The sequence below is a fragment of the Salmo salar genome, chromosome 06 (assembly GCF_965601325.2).
Source record: "Salmo salar chromosome 06, fSalSal1, whole genome shotgun sequence".
NCBI classification, from domain to species: Eukaryota; Metazoa; Chordata; class Actinopteri; order Salmoniformes; family Salmonidae; genus Salmo; species Salmo salar.
In genome coordinates, this window is record NC_138296.1 from 27,222,901 (window position 1) to 27,246,499 (window position 23,599).

A 23,599-nucleotide genomic window follows, 5' to 3' on the forward strand; every position below is an offset into this window, starting at 1 on the left:
TTACCAAAGTCGTTTTAGTGACATAATTTACAATGGAAAGTAATGTGGCAACCAGATCCGCGCATCACTGGGTAGGCCTATATTTTGCTTTATTCAGAAGGTTGATTGGATATTGTATGTTTCTTTTAAGATCGTTGTAAAATATGCAATATAATTGTACAGAAAAAAAAAACTTTTAGAATCTGCGCATTTTGGTTGTGGGTCAATGTTAGAAACCCATACTTGCAACTCAACTTTGTCATAGGAAATCACCAGTGTACTATATAGAAGGAAATAGTATCATGGAACTAGTATTCTTATGTGACAATTGAGATAAAATAACTAGAGTTTGACATCCGAATAGACAATGGCACATGGTGTCTGTCTGTATCTGCAGCGCTCTCTGCGATGACTCACTGTACAGACTGACTCACAGTCAAACTTGTTTTAGTCCTGTACTTTACTCTATTGATTACTCAGTCAAATGAATTAGTATTTCTTTGTTATTGTTTTATAGTCTGGTCATGTAAATTAATTGGCAAAGAAAATGTTATTAGTTATAGCCGATGAAGGTGGCTACCGTGTATCTTATTGAGAATAGCTGTACTGATGAGGTAGCTACTATTTCAACCCCCTGTCACTCACAGGGTTCCGAATTCCATCTATCGCAAGAGGAGTCTGAATGGAGTTGTGTGGCCCCAGTATGAAGGACAACGGAGGCTCTCTGTGCCAGGTAGAGCAGCTGCCCTACCCCTGTGCCCCCCTGCCTGACCCAGGCAGTGCTGGGTGCCATATACAGGCTAATAGACACCTCCACAACCACCACCTCAACCATCAGCTCCAGTCCTGGGTGAGCCGACCAGCCCCAGACCTAACCTCAACCCCAACTCCAGCCTCCCGACACAGGGCCAATGGGGTGGTGGGTGCCTGGTGCAGCAGCCCGGAGTGTCCACCCTCCCGCCTGGATGAAGTGACTGATCAGGCCTTGAGAGGGGCAGGGATGGGGACAGGCAGGGTGCTGGTGACCGGGGGAGCAGGGTATTTCGGGTTGAGACTGGGGAGAGCTCTGGTCAGCCAGGGAGTATCTGTGGTGCTGCTGGATCTTCACAAGCCACAGTGGGATACTCCAGATGGTACTGTCTTCCATCAGGTAGGTAGAGTCGACGCACTTGTCACTTCGGGGCAAATCCTAACTTTCAACTTTCAAATGTTTACTTAGTATCTCACTGTCATCAATGCTTGACAAAGTTACAATTTGACTTAAGTGGAAGTTAAGATTCATCCCCGGGGTATGCAACTCCAGTCCTAGATTTCCCAGGGTTTTTTTGCTTTCTTTTTGTTCAGTGGTGGAAAAAGTACTAATTTGTCATACTTGAGTAAAAGTAAAGATACCTTAATAGAAAATGGCTCAAGTAAAAGTGAAAGTCACTCAGTAAAATACTACTTGAGTAAAAGTCTAAAAGTATTTGGTTTTAAATGTACTTAAGTATCAAAAGTAAATGGAAATGCTAAAATGTACTTAAGTATCAAAAGTAAAAGTATAAACCATTTCAAATTCCGTATATTAAGAAAACCAGATGGAACAATTAAAATATATATATATATTGACGCATAGCCAGGGTCATACTCCAACACTCAGAGATAATTTACAAATGAAGCATTTGTGTTTAGTGAGTCCTTCAGATCAGAGGCAGTAGAGATGACCAGGGATGTTCTCTTGATAAGTGTGTGAATTGGACCATTTTTCTGTCAAAATGTAATGAGTACTTTTGGGTGTCAGGGAGTAAAAAGTACATTATTTTCTTTAGGAATGTAGTGAAGTAAAAGTAAAAGTTGGCCAAAATATAAACAGTAAAGTAAAGTACAGATACCCCAAAAAACAACTGAAGTAGTACTTTAAAGTTATTTTACTTTACACCACTGCTTTTGTTGTTGATCATTGTAACTAAATGATTACTAGTTTGAAATTCCCCCACTTGGTTTGTTAAGATCGTAATTGAAAAAGTAAAGGGAGAGAACACTGTATGTTATCAGGGGGATACATTGAAATGCAAGTGTCTTTAGTGTAGTATTTCTCCTCATATACCCCTGGGTAGACGGAGCTAATAAGGTTGGGTATACATGGCTCAGGTATAAAGACACAGGTAAGTGATCTAGTTGAGGGTGCCAGGTGTTGACTTGGACAGAAGGAGGCCGGGGCTCTGATTCAGGTTTCAGGTGCAGCCTTCATGGCACTTTAACTTAATTGTACTTACTAATCATTGGCTAATATATGGACATACCATGTACTATATGTTCAAGTTGTCATCTTACCCAACAAGATAGTTCACCGTGAAAAGAAGGTGGAGAGTTCCATAGCAGAATGGATGAATTATGTCAAATGTTTCCTCACATTACTGACACTCTAATATCAGAGCCGCTCTTTCTAATATGAATAGAACAAAGGGTTGACTGTTTCTAACATGAGACAGTTTAATCCGATGGTTTATCGTACTGTTATATTACATACTGTATAACAGTGAAGTAAAGTCATAGGGTAGAGGAAAAAACACAGCATATCATTGTCTTACATAGTAGTGATTTTGTCCCCTTGCAGAGCGACATCCGGGACTATGATTCTCTGTATAAGATCTGTGAGGGGGTCGACTGTATATTCCACACCGCTTCCTATGGGATGTCAGGCCCAGAACAGGTGAGTTCCTGAACAGATGGAGGGTAGAATTTAACCCTTCTACTTTCTTTATTCATTTATCTGACTGGGAATGGAAACAATTCAAAAACCATCACCCATAGTTGCTGGTCTCCTGTAACACTGTTCCAAGAATACAGTACAGAGTACATTTTTTGTCTTAAATGCAACGACTTGAGTGGCGTGTGACAGAGATGGAATGGATGCCTGTCTATGCGTTCCAGAGTAGGATAAATCATAACATATTGAATGGAGGCTTTGTTAGTGAAACTCAACTGTTCACATTGTAGTATCACCTGTGTCTCTAGTCCCTCTCTGCCTGATACTGAGTCTCTCTCTCTCTCGCTCTGAAATATTTACAGTCAGCTAGGAGATGATTATGTAACTTAGAAAGCTTGTCTGTGTGTTTGGCTGGTGGGTAAGGACAGGCTGAAGGTAGTGGTCATATAGCAGGAGATTTACTCACTTTTTGAAGTGACTTTATAAAGGGTGTGATTACTTTAATTTTTGTTTTAGTATTTATTTCACCTTTACTTAACCAGGTAGGCCAGTTGAGAACAAGTTCTCATTTACAACTGTGACCTGGCCAAGATAAAGAAAAGCAGTGCGACAAAAACAACAACACAGAGTTACACATAAACAAACGTACAGTCAATAACACAATAGAAACATCTATATACAGTGTGTGCAAATGTAGAAGATTAGGGAGGTAAGGCAATAAATAGGCCGTAAAGGCCAAATAATTACAATTTAGCATTAACACTGGAGTGATAGATGTGCAGATGATGATGTGCAAGTAGAGATACTGGGATGCAAAAGAGCAAGAAGATAGATAACAATATGGGGATGAGGTAGTCGGGTGTGCTATTTACAGATTGGCTGTGTACAGGTGCAGTGATCAGTAAGCTGCTCTGACAGCTGATGCTTAAAGTTAGAGAGGGAGATATAAGTCTCCAGCTTCAGAGATTTTTGCAATTCGTTCCAGTCATTGGCAGCAGAAAACTGGAAGGAAAGGCAGCCAAAGGAGGTGTTGGCTTTGGGGATGACCAGTGAAATATACCTGCTGGAGCGCGTGCTATGGGTGGGTGTTGCTATGGTGACCAGTGAGCTGAGATAAGGTGGGGCTTTACCTAGCAAAGACTTATAGTTGACCTGGAGCCAGTGGGTTTGGCGACGAATATGTAGCGAGTGCCAGCCAACGAGAGCATACAGGTTGCAGTGGTGGGTAGTATATGGGGCTTTGGTGACAAAACGGATGGCACTTTGATAGACTACATCCAGTTTGCTGAGTAGAGTTTTGGAGGCTATTTTGTAAATGACATCACCGAAGTCAAGGATCGGTACGATAGTCAGTTTTACGAGGGTATGTTTGGCAGCATGAGTGAAGGAGGCATTGTTGCGAAATAGGAAGCCGATTCTCGATTGAATTTGGAGATGCTTAATGTGAGTCTGGAAGGAGAGTTTACAGTCTAGCCAGACACCTAGGTATTTATAATTGTCCACATATTCTAAGTCAGAACCGTTCAGAGTAGTGATGCTAATCGGGCGGGCGGGTGTGGGCAACAATCGGTTGAAGAGCATGCATTTATTTTTACTAGCATTTAAGAGCAGTTGGAGGACACGGAAGGAGTGTTGTATGGCATTGAAGCTCGTTTGGAGGTTTGTTAACAGAGTGTCCAAAGAAGGGCCAGATGTATACAGAATGGTGTCGTCTGTGTAGAGGTGGATCAGAGAATCACCAGCAGCAAGAGCGACATCATTGATATATACAGAGAAAAGAGTCGGCCTGAGAATTGAACCCTGTGGCACCCCATAGAGACTGCCAGAGGTCCGGACAACAGGCCCTCTGATTAGACACACTGAAATCTATCTGCGAAGTAGTTGGTGAACCAGGCGAGGCAGTCATTTGAGAAACCAAGGCTATTGAGTCTACCGATAAGAATGCAGTGATTGACAGAGTCGAAAGCCTTGGCCAGGTGGATGAAGACGGCTGCACAGTACTGTCTTTTATCGATTGCGGTTATGATATTGTTTAGGACCATGAGCATGGCTGAGGTGCACCCATGACCAGCTCGGAAAACCGTTTGCATACTGGAGAAGGTACGGTGGGATTCGAAATGGTCAGTGATCTGTTTGTTAACTTGGATTTAGAAGATTTTAGAAAGGCAGGGCAGGATGGATATAGGTCTATAACAGTTTGGGTCTAGAGTGTCTCCCCCTTTGAAGAGGGGGATGACCGCGGCAGCTTTCCAATTTTGGGGATCTCAGACGATACTAAAGAGAGGCTGAACAGGCTAGTAATAGGGGTTGCAACAATTTCGGTAATTTTAGAAAGAGAGGGTCCAGATTGTCTAGCCCAGCTGATTTGTAGGGATCCAGATTTTGCAGCTCTTTCAGAACATCAGCTGTCTGCCCACTGGATTTGGGTGAATGACAAGCGGGGGGAGGGGGGGAGGGCTTGGGCAAGTTGCTGCAGGGGGTGCAGAGCTGTTGGCCGGGGTAGGGGTGACCAGGTGGAAAGCATGGCCAGCCGTAGAAAAATGCTTATTGAAATTATTGATGACAGGTGACAGTGTTTCCTAGCCTCAGTGCAGTGGGCAGCTGGGATGAGGTGCTCTTATTCTCCATGGACTTTACAGTGTCCCAAAACTTTTTGGAATTAGTGCTACAGGATGCAAATTTCTGTTTGAAAAAGCTAGCCTTAGCTTTCCTAACTGACTGTGTATATTGGTTACTAACTTCCCTGAAAAGTTGCATATCGCGGGGGCTATTCAATGCTAATGCAGAACGCCACAGGATGTTTTTGTGCTGGTCAAGGACAGTCAAGTCTGGTGAACCAAGGGCTATATCTGTTCTTAGTTCTACATTTTTTGAATGGGGCATGCTTATTTAAGATGATGAGGAAATCACTTTTAAAGAGCAACAAGGCATCCTCTACTGACGGGATGAGGTCAATATCCTTCCAGGATACCCGAGCCAGGTCGATGAGGAAGGCCTGCTCGAAGAAATGTTTTAGGGAGCGTTTGACAGTGATGAGGGGTGGTCGTTTGCCGCGGACCCTTTACGGACGCAGGCAGTGATCCAGTGATCGCTCAGATCCTTGTTGAAGACAGCAGAGGTGTATTTAGAGGGCAAGTTGGTCAGGATGATATCTAACAGGGTGCCCATGGTTTCGGATTTAGGGCTACACATTAGTTATACATTACTCATTAGTTCCCACACAAACAGTGTTAAAGGTTATTCTGTTCTGTGTCTCACAGCTGAGGAAAGAGCAGGTGGAGTCAGTCAACGTCGGAGGGACGAACAACGTCATTAATGGTAACAAGCTCCCCTCCCTCCTCCCGCCTTCCTCCCCTCCTTCCTTCCCTACCTCTTCCCCTCCTTTCTTCCCTACCTCCTCCCCTCTATCCTCCCTCCCTCCCTCCCTCACCTCACTCTTCAACTATTGCCACACTCATCAACTTCCCCTCTCACACAGACAGGTAGACCAGTCCTTCGATTAACAACACATTCTTTACATTACATACAGTATTATCTTTGCACAACATACTGTATGTAAATCCATTTTTATAGGCACAAGACGTCCTAGGAGGTGGAACATTTTTGGCCCTCCTGCGCAATAATGTGTAAACATTTGGCCCCTATGATGAAATAGTGGAAGAGACCTGTTGAAGGGCTTCTAATGTGGTGCAGTGTAACAGTACAGCCATATATGCGTAGCCATATAATGCCTGCTAAATGTAGTTGGAGGTGGTGCAGAACAGTCTCCTTGTCCAAGACCTACAGACGTGTGTTAACTCCCAGAGATAATGACTAGGCTTGAGCTCAGTGGGCGAATAGGCTTTTGAGTCATGACCCACGTTTCGAAAATTAAATAAACTCCTAAATAAGAATGCGTTTTCAGTTAAACAACTTGGCCCAATGATAACCCTGTCTGTGTGTGTGCTTGTTTCAGTGTGTGTGGAGAAGGGCATCACCAGGCTGGTCTACACCAGTACGATCAATGTGACGTTTGCTGGCAAACCCATAGAGGAGGGCGACGAGGACTCATTGCCCTGTGTGCCCCTGGACATGGTGAGTAAGAACAGGATGTCCCAATGAGGAGCAGCTTTACTGTAGCCTGGGTAAACCAGACTGAATGATAGTGAGTGCAGCATTCTGTCTGCTTTACCCAGGCTAGCTTTACTGTGTCTATATAGAATAAGTGTTTGCTCTGAGTTGATGAAAACACAACTTACTGTGCGTATGATCTTTTTTCATAGTTTACTTTTCATGTGGTACAATTGGTTAAAGGACTGGGCACTTTTGCTATGTGATGTTTTACAGTAACCTTGAGATTGACGCTGACATGGTGTACATGACATCCAGAACCAGGCTGATAAAGGAAGCTCATGAATATAATCTTCTCCCAGAGCTGCTCCTTCCAGCTTACATGGCTGTGCATGACTGTATAAGTCCCACATGAGTAGAGTTACACAGTTTAGGATAGCTTGGAGGCTCAAAGCCTGTCAACCTGACACTGGCGGGGTGTGTGTGAGAGAGAGTGAGTGTGTGTGGTGTGTACAGTATGGGTGTCACACCTCTGACATGCATCTATCTTGCAACCCCTTCCAAAGGACATACAGGTAACTGGCCAAATAAAGGAAACAACAACATAAATGTATTAATTAATAGAGCGTTGAGCCGCCAGAACAGCTTCAATGCGCCTTGGAATAGATTCTACAAGTGTCTGGAACTAAATTGGAGGGATGGAACACTATTCTTCCATGAGAAATTCCATATTTTGGTGTTTTGTTGATGGTGGTGGAAAACACTTGCCTGATGACTCAAACTGAATTATTTCTCTGTTCTCATGCACTACATACTTCAGTCTGAGACTGCCATCAAAACAGCTCTGCATTTTTATACATGACCCTAAGCATGATGTGACGTTAATAGCTTAATTAACTCAGGAACCACACCTGTGTGGAAGCACCTGCTTTAAATATACTTTGTATCCCTCATTTACTCAAGTGTTTCCTTTATTCTGGCAGTTACCTGTACTTTCCTCAGCATCATCAGTAACAATGAATAGATCCTCTGATGGCTATGTCTTAGGAAATAATAAAACGCATGGATTGATATGAATAGATATGATGCGTTCTGTCCCAGCACATAGACCACTACTCCAGGACCAAATCTATCTCTGACCAGATGGTCCTAACAGCCAATGGACGCTCACTCAAAGGTAAGAGACACCCTAGAAATAGAATGAAGATATACCGTATTAGATGTATTATTATAATTCTGAGTCTATGGCAGAGACACTGTGACTTTGTCTGGCATGATCTTGAGGTGATAGGATGGGGGTTACTTACAGCATCAAGACACTGATGATATCCTCAAATGGAAATGGTGTGTTCAGGTCATTGACATTGTCTTATGATTCTCAGTGTGTATGAATGGATGCTGTATGTATCCACAGCCAAACTGTGTGTGTGTGTGTGTGTGTGTGTGTGTGTGTGTGTGTGTGTGTGTGTGTGTGTGTGTGTGTGTGTGTGTGTGTGTGTGTGTGTGTGTGTGTGTGTGTGTGTGTGTGTGTGTGTGTGTGTGTGTGTGTGTGTGTGTGTGTGTGTGTGTGTGTGTGTGTGTGTGTGCGTGCGTGCGCGTGCGTGCGTGCGTGTGTGTGTATTTGTGAGTGAGTGAGGTTGGCATGGAAACCAAGTGTGTGCAACCTAATCCAAGTGGACCTGCTGACACCAGTTGAATTTAGAGCTGGAAAGCACAATGAGACTGGAGACTGGAGAGCAGTGTTCACCCGACACCGTTTTGTCTCAAGCAACACACACACAGGGATGTACTTACACACACAGAGACACACAGTTAGTAGCAGTAGTACCAGACATGCAGTACAGACTCTCGTCACAGGCAGATGTCACGTACATACTTACTGTAAAACTGACAGTCAGAATCACAGGAGACATTGATACACACACACAATGTATCCATGAACATAAACCCCTGTACAGTTCGTCTGTCTCGAAGGTGTGTAGGAATTCTCTTACTGCATTAGTGTGATTCCAGTGAGAGCTTGGTTAAATAGGTGTGATGCCTTCAGCCCCTCCTTGGGGGAAACCTAACCCCCTATCAATGACCACTTATTTCTATATTAAACTAAGCTAGGAGCATGGCGCTATGTCATTATATACTCTACTGGACCATTCATGCATTTATTAAGACAGGATGTAGAGGAAATATATTAACACTGGAAGATGAGTTCAGGTTGAAGCAAAGGTTAGCATATTATATATGTTGATGAACTATTACTACTACTTACATACAGTATTACAGTAACCAACATACATTGGCATAGTACACTATCTTGCAGTTAAGTGGAATTTACATTTCTAGACTCAGTTACAAGTAATTACACGGTGGAGTAACTCATTTGTAACAAACTTTCAGTGTTGCCAGATTTAGTTCATTATTCAATGCCATTCTCTTCTGTAAAGGTGGGGGTCTGTTGCGGACCTGTGTCCTGAGACCCTCAGGCATCTATGGGCCAGAAGAGAGACGACACCTACACAGGGTTATGGTGAGTGTCCGTACACCTACCTACCACATAGAATCACAATGAAAAGAACTGACACATCTCTACATTCCACCTGATTTGTTACTTTCCATCCAAGACGGCGGCACCATAGGGATAAATGTCTGTGTACTATTTAATTGTGCGGGTGGCACAATAAAATGACAGCCCAGTCTCATTGCCCTTCTATCAGGTATAGAGGTTATCTTAGGGTTTAGATCCTTGGCTGGCAGAATGTGTACCTGGTGAGGATATATTATTAATGGACCCTCTTAAGGTATCCTGTTTCACCCCTCTCTCTCTCTCCCCTGGGGAGAATGAAGGGAAGGAATACTCTATTCTGGGCTGGGTAGAACAGGGCTGGGATGCTGCAGTTCCCGGTTCACTAATACAGTTTACATCTCCCCTCACTCAATGTCAGACCATTGTACACACACAAACCCATGCATGCCTTGACACACGTACACAACCCCAAACACACTCACATGAGAACAGACATACTCTCAGGACAACAATACAGTCTAACCTGAATTCAGTTGAATTATCAACCCGCTCTCTCTCTCTCTCTCTCTCTCTCTCTCTCTCTCTCTCTCTCTCTCTCTCTCTCTCTCCACTTCTCCTTCTCTCTCTCTCTCTCTCTCTCTCTCTCTCTCTCTCTCTCTCTCTCTCTCTCTCTCTCTCTCTCTCTCCACTTCTCCTTCTCTCTCTCTCTCTCTCTCTCTCTCTCCACTTCTCCTTCTCTCTCTCTCTCTCTCTCTCTCTCTCTCCACTTCTCCTTCTCTCTCTCTCTCTCTCTCTCTCTCTCTCTCTCTCTCTCCACTTCTCCTTCTCTCTCTCTCTCTCTCTCCACTTCTCCTTCTCTCTCTCTCTCCTCTCTCTCTCTCCACTTCTCCTTCTCTCTCTCTCTCTCTCTCTCTCTCTCTCTCTCTCCACTTCTCTCTCTCTCTCTCTCTCTCTCTCTCTCTCTCTCTCTCCCTCTCTCTCTCTCCTTCTCTCTCTCCCCAGGTGAATGTGGAGTGCCGGTTGTTCAGTTTTAGCTTTGGAAACCGCCAGGCCAAGATGAACTGGGTCCATGTGGACAACCTGGTGTTGGCCCACGTCCTGGCTGCTGAAAGCCTCACACCCAAGAGGAACTGTGTGGCTGTGAGTTTACTACTACTCACCATCTCCATGGATACCAATGATCGTTTCAGCACTTGTTTGTTCTACCTTCAAGTGGCATTTGTACACATTGTACATATTTATGCCTGTGTGTGTTTGGGATGGGGGTGTATACATAGTAATATCAACCTTTCTCCCTCAGAGTGGACAGGCCTACTTCATCAACGACGGGGAATCTGTCAACCTGTTTGAATGGTTAACACCACTGGTGACTAACTCTATATATTCTTTGGGTGATTAACACATATAGTTTATCTTGTCTTGGTCTTTGATATCCTCTCTGTCTTTCCCCTCCTCTCTAGTTTGAGAAGCTGGGGTACAGCCGACCGTTGATACACTTGCCTGTCTCACTGGTCTATTCAGCAGGTAGGAGACACAAACGGGCACGCATTCACACACACATACACGCACGCACACACACAAACACCCATGCTGCTGTAACAGGACGCTGATCATGCCTAACATCAGCCACAATCTGTCAGGATACACACCAGTTTCATACTTGCCAAACTGTTGTAATAGTACGCTGCTCGTAGCTCAGACCTGCCACGCTGCTGTCTTCCTTCCTCATCTGAGGTGTGTATTTCACAGCCATTCTGATGGAATGTTTACACCTGGCTCTGAGGCCAATAGTGGAGATCCCTCTGCTCTTCACCAGAAATGAGGTAGGCATACAGCTATGTATCTACAGTACCTATCTACTACTTACCTACCTATCTATATGTACCTGCCTGCCTGCCTGCCTACCTGCCTACATACCTACCTTCATAGCGCTTTCTACACCTAACCCCTCTTCTCACTTCCCATTTTTACTCTGCCTTTTTACCCATTCTTCTTCTTTCCTCCTTTCTCTCTTCTCAGTTTTACATTACAGCCAAGCACTGATGTGAGGACCAACCTTCCTCACCACACTTGCAAGAAAACATTGTTGAGAAATATTCCATGTTTTCCAGTGTTACATATTCAGTGTATTAATTAAGTGTAACAGTCTCTTTCCTGTCACATACTCGATACAAAGAGCAAACACACAGAAGGGAGAACATTTTGAATTTACTTAGACCTTTCACTCTGTTTGAGTTCTAAAGTTCTGAAGTTATTGCATTCTGGGTCATGGTGACATGTTTCAGTCAGTGTAGAACCCCACTGGGCCACGGTGGCAGGGTCGTTCCACAAAATGAGTGCCTTTGATATTTTAAGTAGAAATTGTGCACAAATTTGAAAGCCATGAAGTGTCCTTCAATATAGACCACGTGGAATATTCAATAAATCAGATTTATTTTTTTGAATAAAGACTTACTAAAGTGCTACAATTCTGCATTTGGACATGTCCCTCTTTGCATCCTCTGTGACTTCTAGGAATATTTGAACACACTTAATCCCAACATTTATCCAAGTTTTCACCATCATTGTAAAGCCGTTGTTATTTTGTTGGTTTGACAAAGTCATTTTTGAAGATTATTATTTATTCATGTGATTATTGATCCATTTTAAGGTTAAAAAAATCCTGTCCCTAATTTTAAGGTCAACCCTGTTACGTGAACTGAACTCTCGTTTTAATATGATGAAACAATTCATTTTTTAAAAACTTTTTCAAAAGAAACATTGAACATCTAATAGTCAAATCATAGTGTAAAATCGGGTAAGCTGGTTCTACCCTTTTTATGATGACTCAGGATATGACCCAGATGCAGACACGGGGGAAGGATAGTACAGTTCTCAGATTATTTATTAGGAGCATGGGGCAGGCAAAGGGCAGGTCGAGGGCAGGCTGAGGTTCGTGATCAGTAATCCAGGCGGGAGATGACAAGTGCCTGGATTAGGACCTGCGCCGCTTCCCGTGTGAGGCAGGGTCGTACTCTGCGAATGTTGTAGAGCATGAACCTACAGGATCGGGTCACCGCCTTGATGTTAGTGGAGAACGACAGGGTGTTGTCCAGGGTCACTCCAAGGTTCTTAGCACTCTGGGAGGAGGACACAAGGGAGTTGTCAACCGTGATGGCGAGATCATGGAACGGGCAGTCCTTCCCCGGGAGGAAGAGCAGCTCCGTCTTGCCGAGGTTCAGCTTGAGGTGGTGATCCGTCATCCACACTGATATGTCTGCCAGACATGCAGAGATGCGATTTGCCACCTGGTTGTCAGAAGGGGGAAAGGAGAAGATTCATTGTGTGTCGTCTGCATAGCAATGATAGGAGAGACCATGTGAGGATATGACAGAGCCAAGAGACTTGGTGTATAGCGAGAATAGGAGAGGGCCTAGAACAGAGCCCTGGGGGACACCAGTGGTGAGAGCACGTGGTGCGGAGACAGATTCTCGCCACGCCACCTGGTAGGAGCGACCTGTCAGGTAGGACGCAATCCAACCGTGGGCCGCGCCGGAGATGCCCAGCTCGGAGAGGGTGGAGAGGAGGATCTGATGGTTCACAGTATCAAAGGCAGCAGATAGGTCTAGAAGGACGAGAGCAGAGGAGAGAGAGTTAGCTTTAGCAGTGCGGAGAGCCTCCGTGACACAGAGAAGAGCAGTCTCAGTTGAATGCCCAGTCTTGAAACCTGACTGATTAGGATCAAGAAGGTCATTCTGAGAGAGATAGCAAGAGAGCTGGCCAAGGACGGCACATTCAAGAGTTTTGGAGAGAAAAGAAAGAAGTCTGTAGTTGTAGACATCGGAGGGATCGAGTGTAGGTTTTTTCGGAAGGGGTGCAACTCTCGCTCTCTTGAAGACGGAAGGGACGTAGCCAGCGGTCAAGGATGAGTTGATGAGCGAGGTGAGGTAGGGGAGAAGGTCTCCGGAAATGGTCTGGAGAAGAGAGGAGGGGATAGGGTCAAGTGGGCAGGTTGTTGGGCGGCCGGCCGTCACAAGACGCGAGATTTCATCTGGAGAGAGAGGGGAGAAAGAGGTCAAAGCACAGGGTAGGGCAGTGTGAGCAGGACCAGCGGTGTCGTTTGACTTAGCAAACGAGGATCGGATGTCGTTAACCTTCTTTTCAAAATGGTTGACGAAGTCATCCGCAGAGAGGGAGAAGGGGGGGGGGAGGGGGAGGAGGATTCAGGAGGGAGGAGAAGGTAGCAAAGAGCTTCCTAGGGTTAGAGGCAGATGCTTGGAATTTAGAGTGGTAGAAGGTGGCTTTAGCAGCAGAGACAGAAGAGGAAAATGTAGAGAGGAGGGAGTGAAAGGATGCCAGGTCCGCAGGGAGGCGAGTTTTCCTCAATTTCCGCTCGGCTGCCCGGAGACCATTTAGAAGCAGTCAGGAGAGGAACTGATGAGAACATTGAGATGCAGTCAGCAGAGGAACTGATGAGACCATTTAGATGCAGTCAGGAGAGGAACTGATGAGAACATTGAGATGCAGTCAGCAGAGGAACTGATGAGACCATTTAGATGCAGTCAGGAGAGGAACTGACGAGACCAATGAGATGCAGTCAGGAGAGGAACGGATGAGAACGTTGCGATGCAGTCAGCAGAGGAACTGATGAGACCATTTAGATGCAGTCAGGAGAGGAAATGACGAGACCAATGAGATGCAGTCAGGAGAGGAACGGATGAGAACGTTGCGATGCAGTCAGCAGAGGAACTGATGAGACCATTTAGATGCAGTCAGGAGAGGAACTGATGAGACCATTGAGATGCAGTTGAAAAAAGTCGATCTGTTACTGCAAACAGCAATAACTGCCCAGAATGTATAGGCACCCTCCTTTTTACCTTGTTCTGTGTCGCTCAGTTGGTAGAGCATGGTGGTTGCAATGTCAGGGTTGTGTGTTTGATTCCCACGGGAGACCAGTATGAAAATGTATCCACTCACTACTGTAAGTTGCTCTGGATAAGAGTGTCTGCTAAGTGACTAAAATGTAGATGTTCCCTCTCTTTCATGGATATGATTGGACTGGAAATGGTTTATGTCAAACAGACCTGGGGACAAATACATGTGTATTTGAATATCTGGAATTTAAAATACTTTTTCTGTGTATTTTAGTATTTTCAAATACACATCGCAAAACAAGTACTTTTATTTGAGTATTTGAATGCTAATTTGTAAAAACCAAATAGTCAACCACGTCCCTTTTTCAGGATCATATCTTTCAAAGATAATTCTTAAAAATCCAAATAACTTCTGTCGTGTCTTTGGCTATGCCGGATTAAGTGATATGACATGCTATTCTATAAAATCCTTTCTCTGTAATTAATATTACCTGATTGAGCTAATCATGTAAATGTAATTAACTAGAAAGTCGGGGCACCACGAAAGAGTGTTTATAGATCTGTTATCTTCCGAATAAACTCTTAAAAACCTAGTAATATTTTACCTCAATAGCAGTCAATATTAATTGTCACCTTATTTCAGTCTCATCTGAAAGTTATACATTCTTGGTTATCTTCACGAACCCTGGCTAACAAGTTGAATCAGCAATACAAAATTGGGTTTCATTATTTACTAAATACCAAACTAATCACACAGAATTACATGTAGGTTGGCTTAGTTCTGTAGGTGACATGTTAGTCCTTTTAACGTATGGGACCGTCGTCCTCACGTCCTCGGAACAGAAGGTTACATTTTCGTCAAGGGCTTATATAGTGGAGGGAGAGAAGGGTGTGTTTCATAGTTTATAACCCATGTCTCTTCACAGGGGCGGGCCACTGATTGAGCAGGGCTCTAACCTTATGAAAACACAATTCTCTCATTTGGAAGCTAAAATTACATTTAATCTTTTCACAAATAGCTTCATATTCAAACATTTAAATTGCACAACAATTCCATGTGAATCTGATAACTAGAATGTGTAGACTTTCCCAGATACAGTTTATGTTCTCCTGTCATCAGTCATAATGTCTCAGATGACAACCGAACTGACATCCATACTCATTAAGTAACAACGCATATTTTCAACTGGTTCTATTACCAAAATATGGTTCCTTTCCCCCCGCTTGTTTGATGTTCCCAGACTCTCTATGTTTAACAAAGGCTATTCAAGAGTCCTTCAGTAGAGTCAGAGAGAGAGGGAAGGGAGAAAGGTATTTAAGGGGGGGTCATAAACCTTACCCACAGGCCAACGTCATGACACTTCACAGATCTTCAGTGTAAAGGGTTTAAACACTGTTTCCCATGCTTGTGCAAGGAACCATAAACAATTAATGAACATGCACCTGTGGAATGGTCGTTAAGACACTAACAGCTTACAGACGGTAGACAATTAAGGTCACAGTTATGACAACTTAGGACACTAAAGAAGCCTTTCTACTGACTCTGAAAAACACCAAAAGAAAGATGCCAAGGGTCCCTGCTCATCTGCGTGAACGTGTCTTAGGCATGCTGCAAGGAGGCATAAGGACTGTAGATGTGGCCAGGGCAATAAATTGCAATGTCCGTACTGTGAGACGCCTAAGACAGCGCTACACGGAGACAGGATGGACAGCTGATCGTCCTCGCAGTGGCAGACCACGTGTAACAACACCTGCACATGATCGGTACATCCGAACATCACACCTGCGGGACAGGTACAGGATGGCAACAACAACTGCCCGAGTTACACCAGGAACGCACAATCCCTCCATCAGTGCTCAGACTGTCCGCAATAGGCTGAGAGAGGCTAGACTAAGGGCTTGTAGGCCTGTTGTAAGGCAGGTCCTCACTAGACATCACCGGCAACAACGTCGCCTATGGGCACAAACCCACCATCGCTGGACCAGACAGGATTGGCAAAAAGTGCTCTTCACTGACGAATCGCGGTTTTGTCTCACCAGGGGTGATGGTCGGAGTCGCATTTCGAAGGAATGAGCGTTACACCGAGGCCTGTACTCTGGAGCGGGATCGATTTGGAGGTGGAGGGTCCGTCATGGTCTGGGGCGGTGTGTGTCACAGCACAGACTGAGCTTGTCGTCATTGCAGGCAATCTCACCGCTGTGAGTTACAGGGAAGACATCCTCCTCCCTCATGTGGTACCCCTCCTGCAGGCTCATCCTGACATGACCCTCCAGCATGACAATGCCACTAGCCATACTGCTCGCTCTGTGCGTGATTTCCTGCAAGACAGGAATGTCAGTGTTCTGCCATGGCCAGCAAAGAGCCCGGATCTCAATCCTATTGAGCACGTCTGGGACCTGTTGGATCGGAGGGTGAGGCCTAGGGCCGTTCCCCCCAGAAATGTCCGGGAACTTGCAGGTGCCTTGGTAGAAGAGTGGGGTAACATCTCACAGCAAGAACTGGCAAATCTGATGCAGTCCATGAGGAGGAGATGCACTGCAGTACTTAATGCAGCTGGTGGCCACACCAGAAACTGACTATTACTTTTGATTTTGACCCCCCCCTCTTTGTTCAGGGACACATTATTCAATTTCTGTTAGACACATGTCTGTGGAATTTGTTCAGTTTATGTCTCAGTTGTTGAATCTTGTTATGTTCATTCAAATATTGACACATGTTAAGTTTGCTGAAAATAAACACAGTTGACAGTGACAGTTTATTTTAAAGGACTTTCAAATACTTATTTCAAATACTGTTTTTCAAATACCTGGTTTAAACGCATGGGAGTGTATTTGAGTCAGTGTATTTAAATGTTTTGTATACTTTCCAAGTGTACACTGAGTGTACAAAACATTAGGAACACATGCTCTTTCCATGACATAGACTGACCAGGGGAATCCAGGGGAAAGCTATGACCTCTTATTGATGTCACAATCGGTGCTGATGAAGGGGAGGAGATAGGTTAAAGAAGGATTTTTATACCTTGAGATAAGTGAGACATGTATTGTGTATGTATGCCGTTCAGAGGGTGAATGGGCAAGACAAAAGAAGATTTGGGGTATGGTAGTAGGTGCCAGCCACACCAATTTAAGTGCGTCAAGAACTGCAACACTGTTGGGTTTTTCACGCTCAACAGTTTCATGTGTGTACCAAGAATGGTCCATCACCCAAAGGACATCGAGCCAACTTAACACAAATGTGGGAAGCATTGGAGTCAACATAGGCCAGCATTCCTGTGGAACGCTTTCGACACCTTTTAGAGTCCATGCCCCGATGATTTGAGGCTGTTCTGAGGGCAATAGGGCAATAATTGTTTTATACACTTGTGAACATTCAAATGCATTAAAATATTGAATGACTTGTCTTTTCAAATGAAATATATCTGAATACTTACTTCAAATGTATGTGAAAGTAATTGAGATAGTTGAAATAGTATTTGAACCCAGGTGTGATGTCACACATCTCCGACCTTTCAAGGTCTGTCAAAGGAGGTAGAAAAATATGTTTTTGGAATGGAAAGCAGCCATACTGATGGCAGTAGTATTGCATACATCCTGCCCTGGCACTGAGGAGGGCCCGAGGAGCTGTTTGTTGTAGGAGCTGCTATCTGTCTTACCCAGGAAGGCATTACTTCATGAATGTGTGATGAGACAGAAACCAAAGCCGTGCCCACAGGGCTGCTGGTCCAGGAGCTGCTTCAGTCAGACATTCTGGCGGCTGCCACCGGGAGATCGATAATTGTCCTGTGAATAAAATATTAGCCTGTTGTGTGTATTTCTCCTGGAAGGGTGGGATGGAGTAGGGAGAAGTTGCCCCATAATCACTGATCCAGGGTCAGACATTATTTTACTCCTCCTAGGATTGTCTGTGACTTACTGTAAGGTAATCCCAGATCTGTGGTTAGAGCTAACATCTACCTCGATTGACTGGGTCAGGAAGTTCAACACTGGGGACACGGGAACTGACTTCATTGCAGGCTCAACTCCAACTAGCTCCCTTGCTTTAGGGTTATCTCCTTAGGAGATACTGAGACAGACAAACAGAGATTACTGAGACAGACAGCTGTACAGAGAGACATACATGCTAAGTCTCTAAAGGGTAAATCCATTTGAATTCAATCACTGTTGTTTTAAACACAACTTTCCATACATGTTTGCCTATGGAAGAAGTGGTCAGAAAGTGTATTTTTAGACATGAATACCAAAACATTCAAAAGAGACACTACATGACCAAAAGTAACATTCCAAAGGTGTTCAATGGGGTTGAGGTCAGAGCTCTGTGCAGGCCAGTCAAGTTCTTCCACACCGATCTTGACAAACAATTTCTACATGGACCTCGCTTTGTGCATGGGGGCATTGTCATGCTGAAACAGGAAAGGGCCTTCCCCAAACTGTTGCCACAAAGTTGGAAGCTGTGGTTTTATGATTTCCCTTCACTGGAACTAAGTGGCCTAGCCCAAACCATGAAAAACAGCCCCAGACCATTATTCCTCCTCCACCAAACTTTACAGTTGGCACTATCCATTGGGGCAGGTAGCGTTCTCATGGCATTCGTCAAACACATATTTGTCCGTTGGACTGCCAGATGGTGAAGTGTGATTCATCACTCCAGAGAACACGTTTCCACTGCTCCAGAGTCCAATGGCAGCGAGCTTTACACCACTCCAGCCGTCGCTTGGCATTGTGCATGGTGATCTTAGGCTTGTGTGCGGCTGCTCGTGCCATGGAAACCCAGTTCATGAAGTTCCAGACGAATAGTTATTGTGCTGACATTGCTTCCAGAGACAGTTTGGAACTCGGTAGTGAGTGTTACAACCGAGGACAGAAGATTTAAATGCGCTACACGCTTCAGCACTCGACGGTACCGTTCAGTGAGCTTTTGTGGCCTACCACTTCGTGGCTGAGCTGTTGTTGCTCCTAGACATTTCCACTTCACAATAACAGCACTTACAGTTCTAGCAGGGAAGAAATTTGACGAACTGACTTATTGGAAAGGTGGCATCCTACGACGGTGCAATATTGAAAGTCACTGAGCTCTTCAGTAAGGCCATTCTACTGCCAATGTTTGTCTATGGAGATTGCATGGCTGTATGCTGAATTTTATACACCTGTCAGCAACGGGTGTGGCTGAAATAGCCAAATCCACTAATTTGAAGGGGTGTCCACTACTTTTGTATATATAGTGTAAAAGTGTTTAAAGTTCAGTCCTTTTGCATACCCCACCATACCATGAGACATCCATGTCTTCATCACAGGAAAAGATAAACAGTTGAGATTGATATTATTTAAAAGCTTATGAACGGGGTTGTCAAACTATTTCATAATTTCTTTCAAAAGTATAGTTTTTAATGGTGGGCACAACACAAAAATCTCAGATTATGTAAATAGGGTCAAAGCCGCAACATATGCAAATATTTAGAGAATTGACATTAATGGTTAAGAAATTCAAAATGTTATTATAAAAAAAAAATATCAAGAAATTATTAAATAGTTTTAAATCCTGTTCATGAGCTTTTAAATGATATCAATCTCAACCGTTTATATTTTCCAGTGATGAAGACATTGATGTCTCATGGTATGGTGGGGTATGCAAAAGGGGGCAACTTGGAGCACTTTTATATCTTGAATGTTTTGACATTCAGGTTCAAAAAGTCCCTTTCTGAGAACTTGTATGGAAGGCAAATACGTATGGAAGGTTTCGTCCACATCAAAAGGGGTGCTGTCAAAAAGTGAATTCAAATGGATTTACCCCAACGAGACAATAGTATACTTGCTGGATCTCTGTGTTACACTGAGCCACCGGGTTTGTCTGAGAGCTTCTGTCACTACAGGTATTTTCCATGCAGACATCGTATCCTCCGTGCAGTAAGGGAAATAGGGACCAGAGAGACATCCTTCACACGGGGTGGCAGGATGTTGGTAAACTAAGGTTATTCAAAGACATTAGCATGGAGTCAAACTCCATTGAAGCTCCAGAGCTCCTAACCCGCCTCCCAGGCTGTACTGAGCACTATGCCCATCTCAGTGCACCCTGATTGGACATGAGTGAAGGAGTGCTGTTGAGTTTGTTAAGCTGCCTTCTTGGCAAAGAGGCGGGGGCGAGAGACAGGGGCACAGTACAGACCACTAACACTCTTCTCCTTAACAGCTTGTTTAACTCTATTTCCTTTAACTGGGTGTTGGGTGCCAGTCTGTTTCTGCTTTAACCAACGGGTCAAGTCTTAACAACCAAGACAGTTAACTTTGTTGAATGCAGAGACAGTCAGGTACCTGGCTACCATTTCCCTGAATCTTTTCTGCATCCTCCTAGGTGAGGAACATTGCAGTGAGCCACACCTTCAAGATCGAGAAGGCCCGTCGAGACCTGGGCTACTGCCCCAGACGCTACAGCCTGGGGGACTCAGTGGACCAGTACATACGGTCCCGACCATCCCGCTCCAGGCCCTCCCCCCTAGGCCCCTCTCGGACTGTTCCCCTGCTCCTGGTCCTCCTGCTGGTGTTGGGGTTCAGCCTGGCTGTCCTCCTGCTTTGCTCCTGGCTCTGGGAACACTAGGTTGCTACTGTGGCTAAAACTTAAGTAACAGCCCACCCACTAAGACCCAACCTAAATCTTAACACAGCTAATACATTCACTAATACGTTTTATTTGTTAGCCGCCTTTCTGGACACCTATGGTCTTGGCCTTACGTCAAGCTAAAAGCAATGATAGAAAGCATGCATAGTGTACATCTAGATACACATAGAAGACCATATGAATATACCACATACTGTTGACCTAATGCTAGCAACTCCGCCCTTCTATAATGTTTATCATGGTATATCATGTTATCGTACAGTTGACTAAGGCTGTAGATGGATGATGATCAAATGTGTAGTATGTAGAATATTTGAAATAATATGGTGCTTTGTTCAAACCCTATTGCCTTTCATAGGGTGGAGTGTATCATATATCTGGGTTTATTTTCTTGAGAAAGAGGTTCTTATATTGAACCAGAGAATCATAATGTGAATACAGTACAGTGCTTTAATATGGTCATAAACCTATTGACCATTCCTTAAACGTATTTTGATTCTATAGCAGTTTTGTGTAGGTGCGTGTAGGTGTCAGTCTATATGCAAGTACATCATACCAGACTTGCAAAGTATTAGGCTACTACATGGTATAGTTCTCTCACGTCACCCCGCTCCTCCGCACACTCCACTGGCTTCCAGTTGAAGCTTGCATCTGCTACAAGACCATGGTGCTTGCCTACGGAGCTGTGAGGGGAACGGCACCTCCGTACCTTCAGGCTCTGATCAGTCCCTACACCCAAAGAAGGGCACTGCGTTCATCCACCTCTGGCCTGCTCGCCTCCCTACCTCTGCGGAAGCACAGTTCCCGCTCAGCCCAGTCAAAACTGTTCGCTGCTCTGGCACCCCAATGGTGGAACAAGCTCCCTCACGACGCCAGGACAGCGGAGTCAATCACCACCTTCCGGAGACACCTGAAACCCCACCTCTTTAAGGAATACCTAGGATAGGATAAAGTAATCCTTCTAACCCCCCCCCCCCCCCACCATCCCCCCCAAAAAGATATAGATGTACTATTGTAAAGTGGTTGTTCCAACGGATATCATAAGGTGAATGCACCAATTTGTAAGTCGCTCTGGATAAGAGCGTCTGCTAAATGACGTAAATGTAAATGGTATGACTTTCTGTGAAATTAGAAATTAAACATTTTATTGGACTGAAGTGAAAACTGAAGTTTTAGTAAAAAGGATTCCTCTTTGCATTGATGTTTATATACTATATATATATATATATATATATATATATATATATATATATATACAGTACCAGTCAAACGCTTAGACACACCTACTCATTCAAGGGTTTTTCTTTATTTTTACTATTTTCTACATTGTAGAATAATAGTGAAGACATCAAAACTATGAAATAGCACATATGGAGATCAACCAAATTGAGAAGACCGCTGTGTCTTTGTGAAACGCAGAGTAGGTGAACGGATGATCTCTGCATGTGTGGTTCCCAGCATGTAGGAGGAGGTGTGATGGTGTGGGGGTGCTTTGCTGGTGACACTGTCTGTAATTTATTTAGAATTTAAGGCACACTTAACCAGCATGGCTACCACAGCATTCTGCAGCAATACGCCATCCCATCTGGTTTGTGTGTAGTGGGACTATCATTTGTTATTCAACAGGACAATGATCTAACACACTTCCAGGCTGTGTAAGGGCTATTTAACCAATAAGGAGAGTGATGGAGTGCGGCATCAGATGACCTGGCCTCCACAATCCCCCGACCTCAACCAAATTGAGATGGTTTGAGTAGAACTGCAGAGTGTAGGAAAAGCTGCAAACAAGTGCTCAGCTGTTGGAAAAGCATTCCAGGTGAAGCTGATTGAGAGAATGCCAGGAGTGTGCAAAGCTGTCATCAAGGCAAAGGGTGGTTACTTTGAAGAATCTATAATCTAAAATATATTTTGATTTGTTTAACACTTTTTTGGTTACTACGTGATTCCATATGTGTTATTTCAGTTTTAATGTCTTGACTATTATTCTACAATGTAAAACATTTAAAAAATAAAGAAAAACACTTGAATGAGTTGGTGTGTCCAAACTTTTGACTGGTGCTATATATATATATATATATATATATATATATATATAAACATGTTGATTGTCATTCCTAATAATGCATTCTTCCCCCTCATCTTCTTTGGTGAGGGATTTGTTGTGATTCACATTTAGTCTGTAGGATTTAATCAACCAGTCATAGTCATTTTATTAGCTTTTGGAAAAAAAGAGAAAGCCTTTCTATGTTGAATGCCAATTACTATTTTGTATTAAGAATAGTTTTTATGTTTATGGTGTGTATCTGAGAAATATTTAATTGCTCCATTGCTCTTCCATTTTTCTTCAATTCAAATATTGCAATATGAAACAATTATTAAATAATATGTTTTGCTGAATGACATGAATGGAATAAAGCCTTAGTAAACACAACTGTTTGTCATTTTGTGACAGTGGGACAGAAAGTCATAAAATCTGATTTTAAACCTAACCCTAACCTTAACCCGTACCGTAACCACACTGCTAACCCTAATGCCTAAACCTAACCTTAAATTCAGACCAAAAATATATATTTGTTTAATGAATTTTTTACAATATAGCCAATGTTGACTTTGCCTATATCCAGTTGTGGAAAAAATACTCAATTGTCATACTTGAGTAAAAGTAAAGATACCTTAATAGAAAATTACTCAAGTAAAAGTGAAAGTCGCCCAGTAAAATATTACCTGAGTAAAAGTCTAAAAGTGTTTGGTTTTAAATATACTTAAGTATCAAAAGTACATTTAATTGCTAAAATGTACTTAAGTATCAAAAGTAAAAGTAAAAGTATAAACCATTTCTAATTCCTTATATTAATTAAAGCAGATGGCACCATTTTCTTTTGTTTCTTTTCTTT

General features: G+C 43.6%; 1 protein-coding gene across 1 annotated transcript; it reads left to right on the plus strand.

The window, feature by feature from the left end:
* Nucleotides 1–638: 638 nt before the first annotated feature.
* On the plus strand, nt 639–21,615 carry LOC106592406 (putative short-chain dehydrogenase/reductase family 42E member 2). The gene is made up of 11 exons (XM_045721304.2): nt 639–1,129; nt 2,576–2,671; nt 5,929–5,986; nt 6,624–6,742; nt 7,820–7,895; nt 9,160–9,242; nt 10,242–10,379; nt 10,540–10,605; nt 10,700–10,763; nt 10,989–11,062; nt 20,442–21,615. Exons 1-11 carry the CDS (start codon nt 662–664, stop codon nt 20,682–20,684), a joined length of 1,485 nt encoding a protein of 494 aa, XP_045577260.1. The 5' UTR covers nt 639–661; the 3' UTR covers nt 20,685–21,615.
* Nucleotides 21,616–23,599: the final 1,984 nt, after the last annotated feature.

Coding starts and splice junctions, on each gene's coding strand:
- LOC106592406 (XM_045721304.2), top strand. CDS start 662: ATGGAGTTGTGTGGCCCCAGTATGAAGGACAACGGAGGCTCTCTGTGC. Junction 6,743..7,819: donor CCTGTGTGCCCCTGGACATG/GTGAGTAAGAAC, acceptor GTTCTGTCCCAG/CACATAGACCACTACTCCAG. Junction 9,243..10,241: donor GACACCTACACAGGGTTATG/GTGAGTGTCCGT, acceptor CTCTCTCCCCAG/GTGAATGTGGAGTGCCGGTT.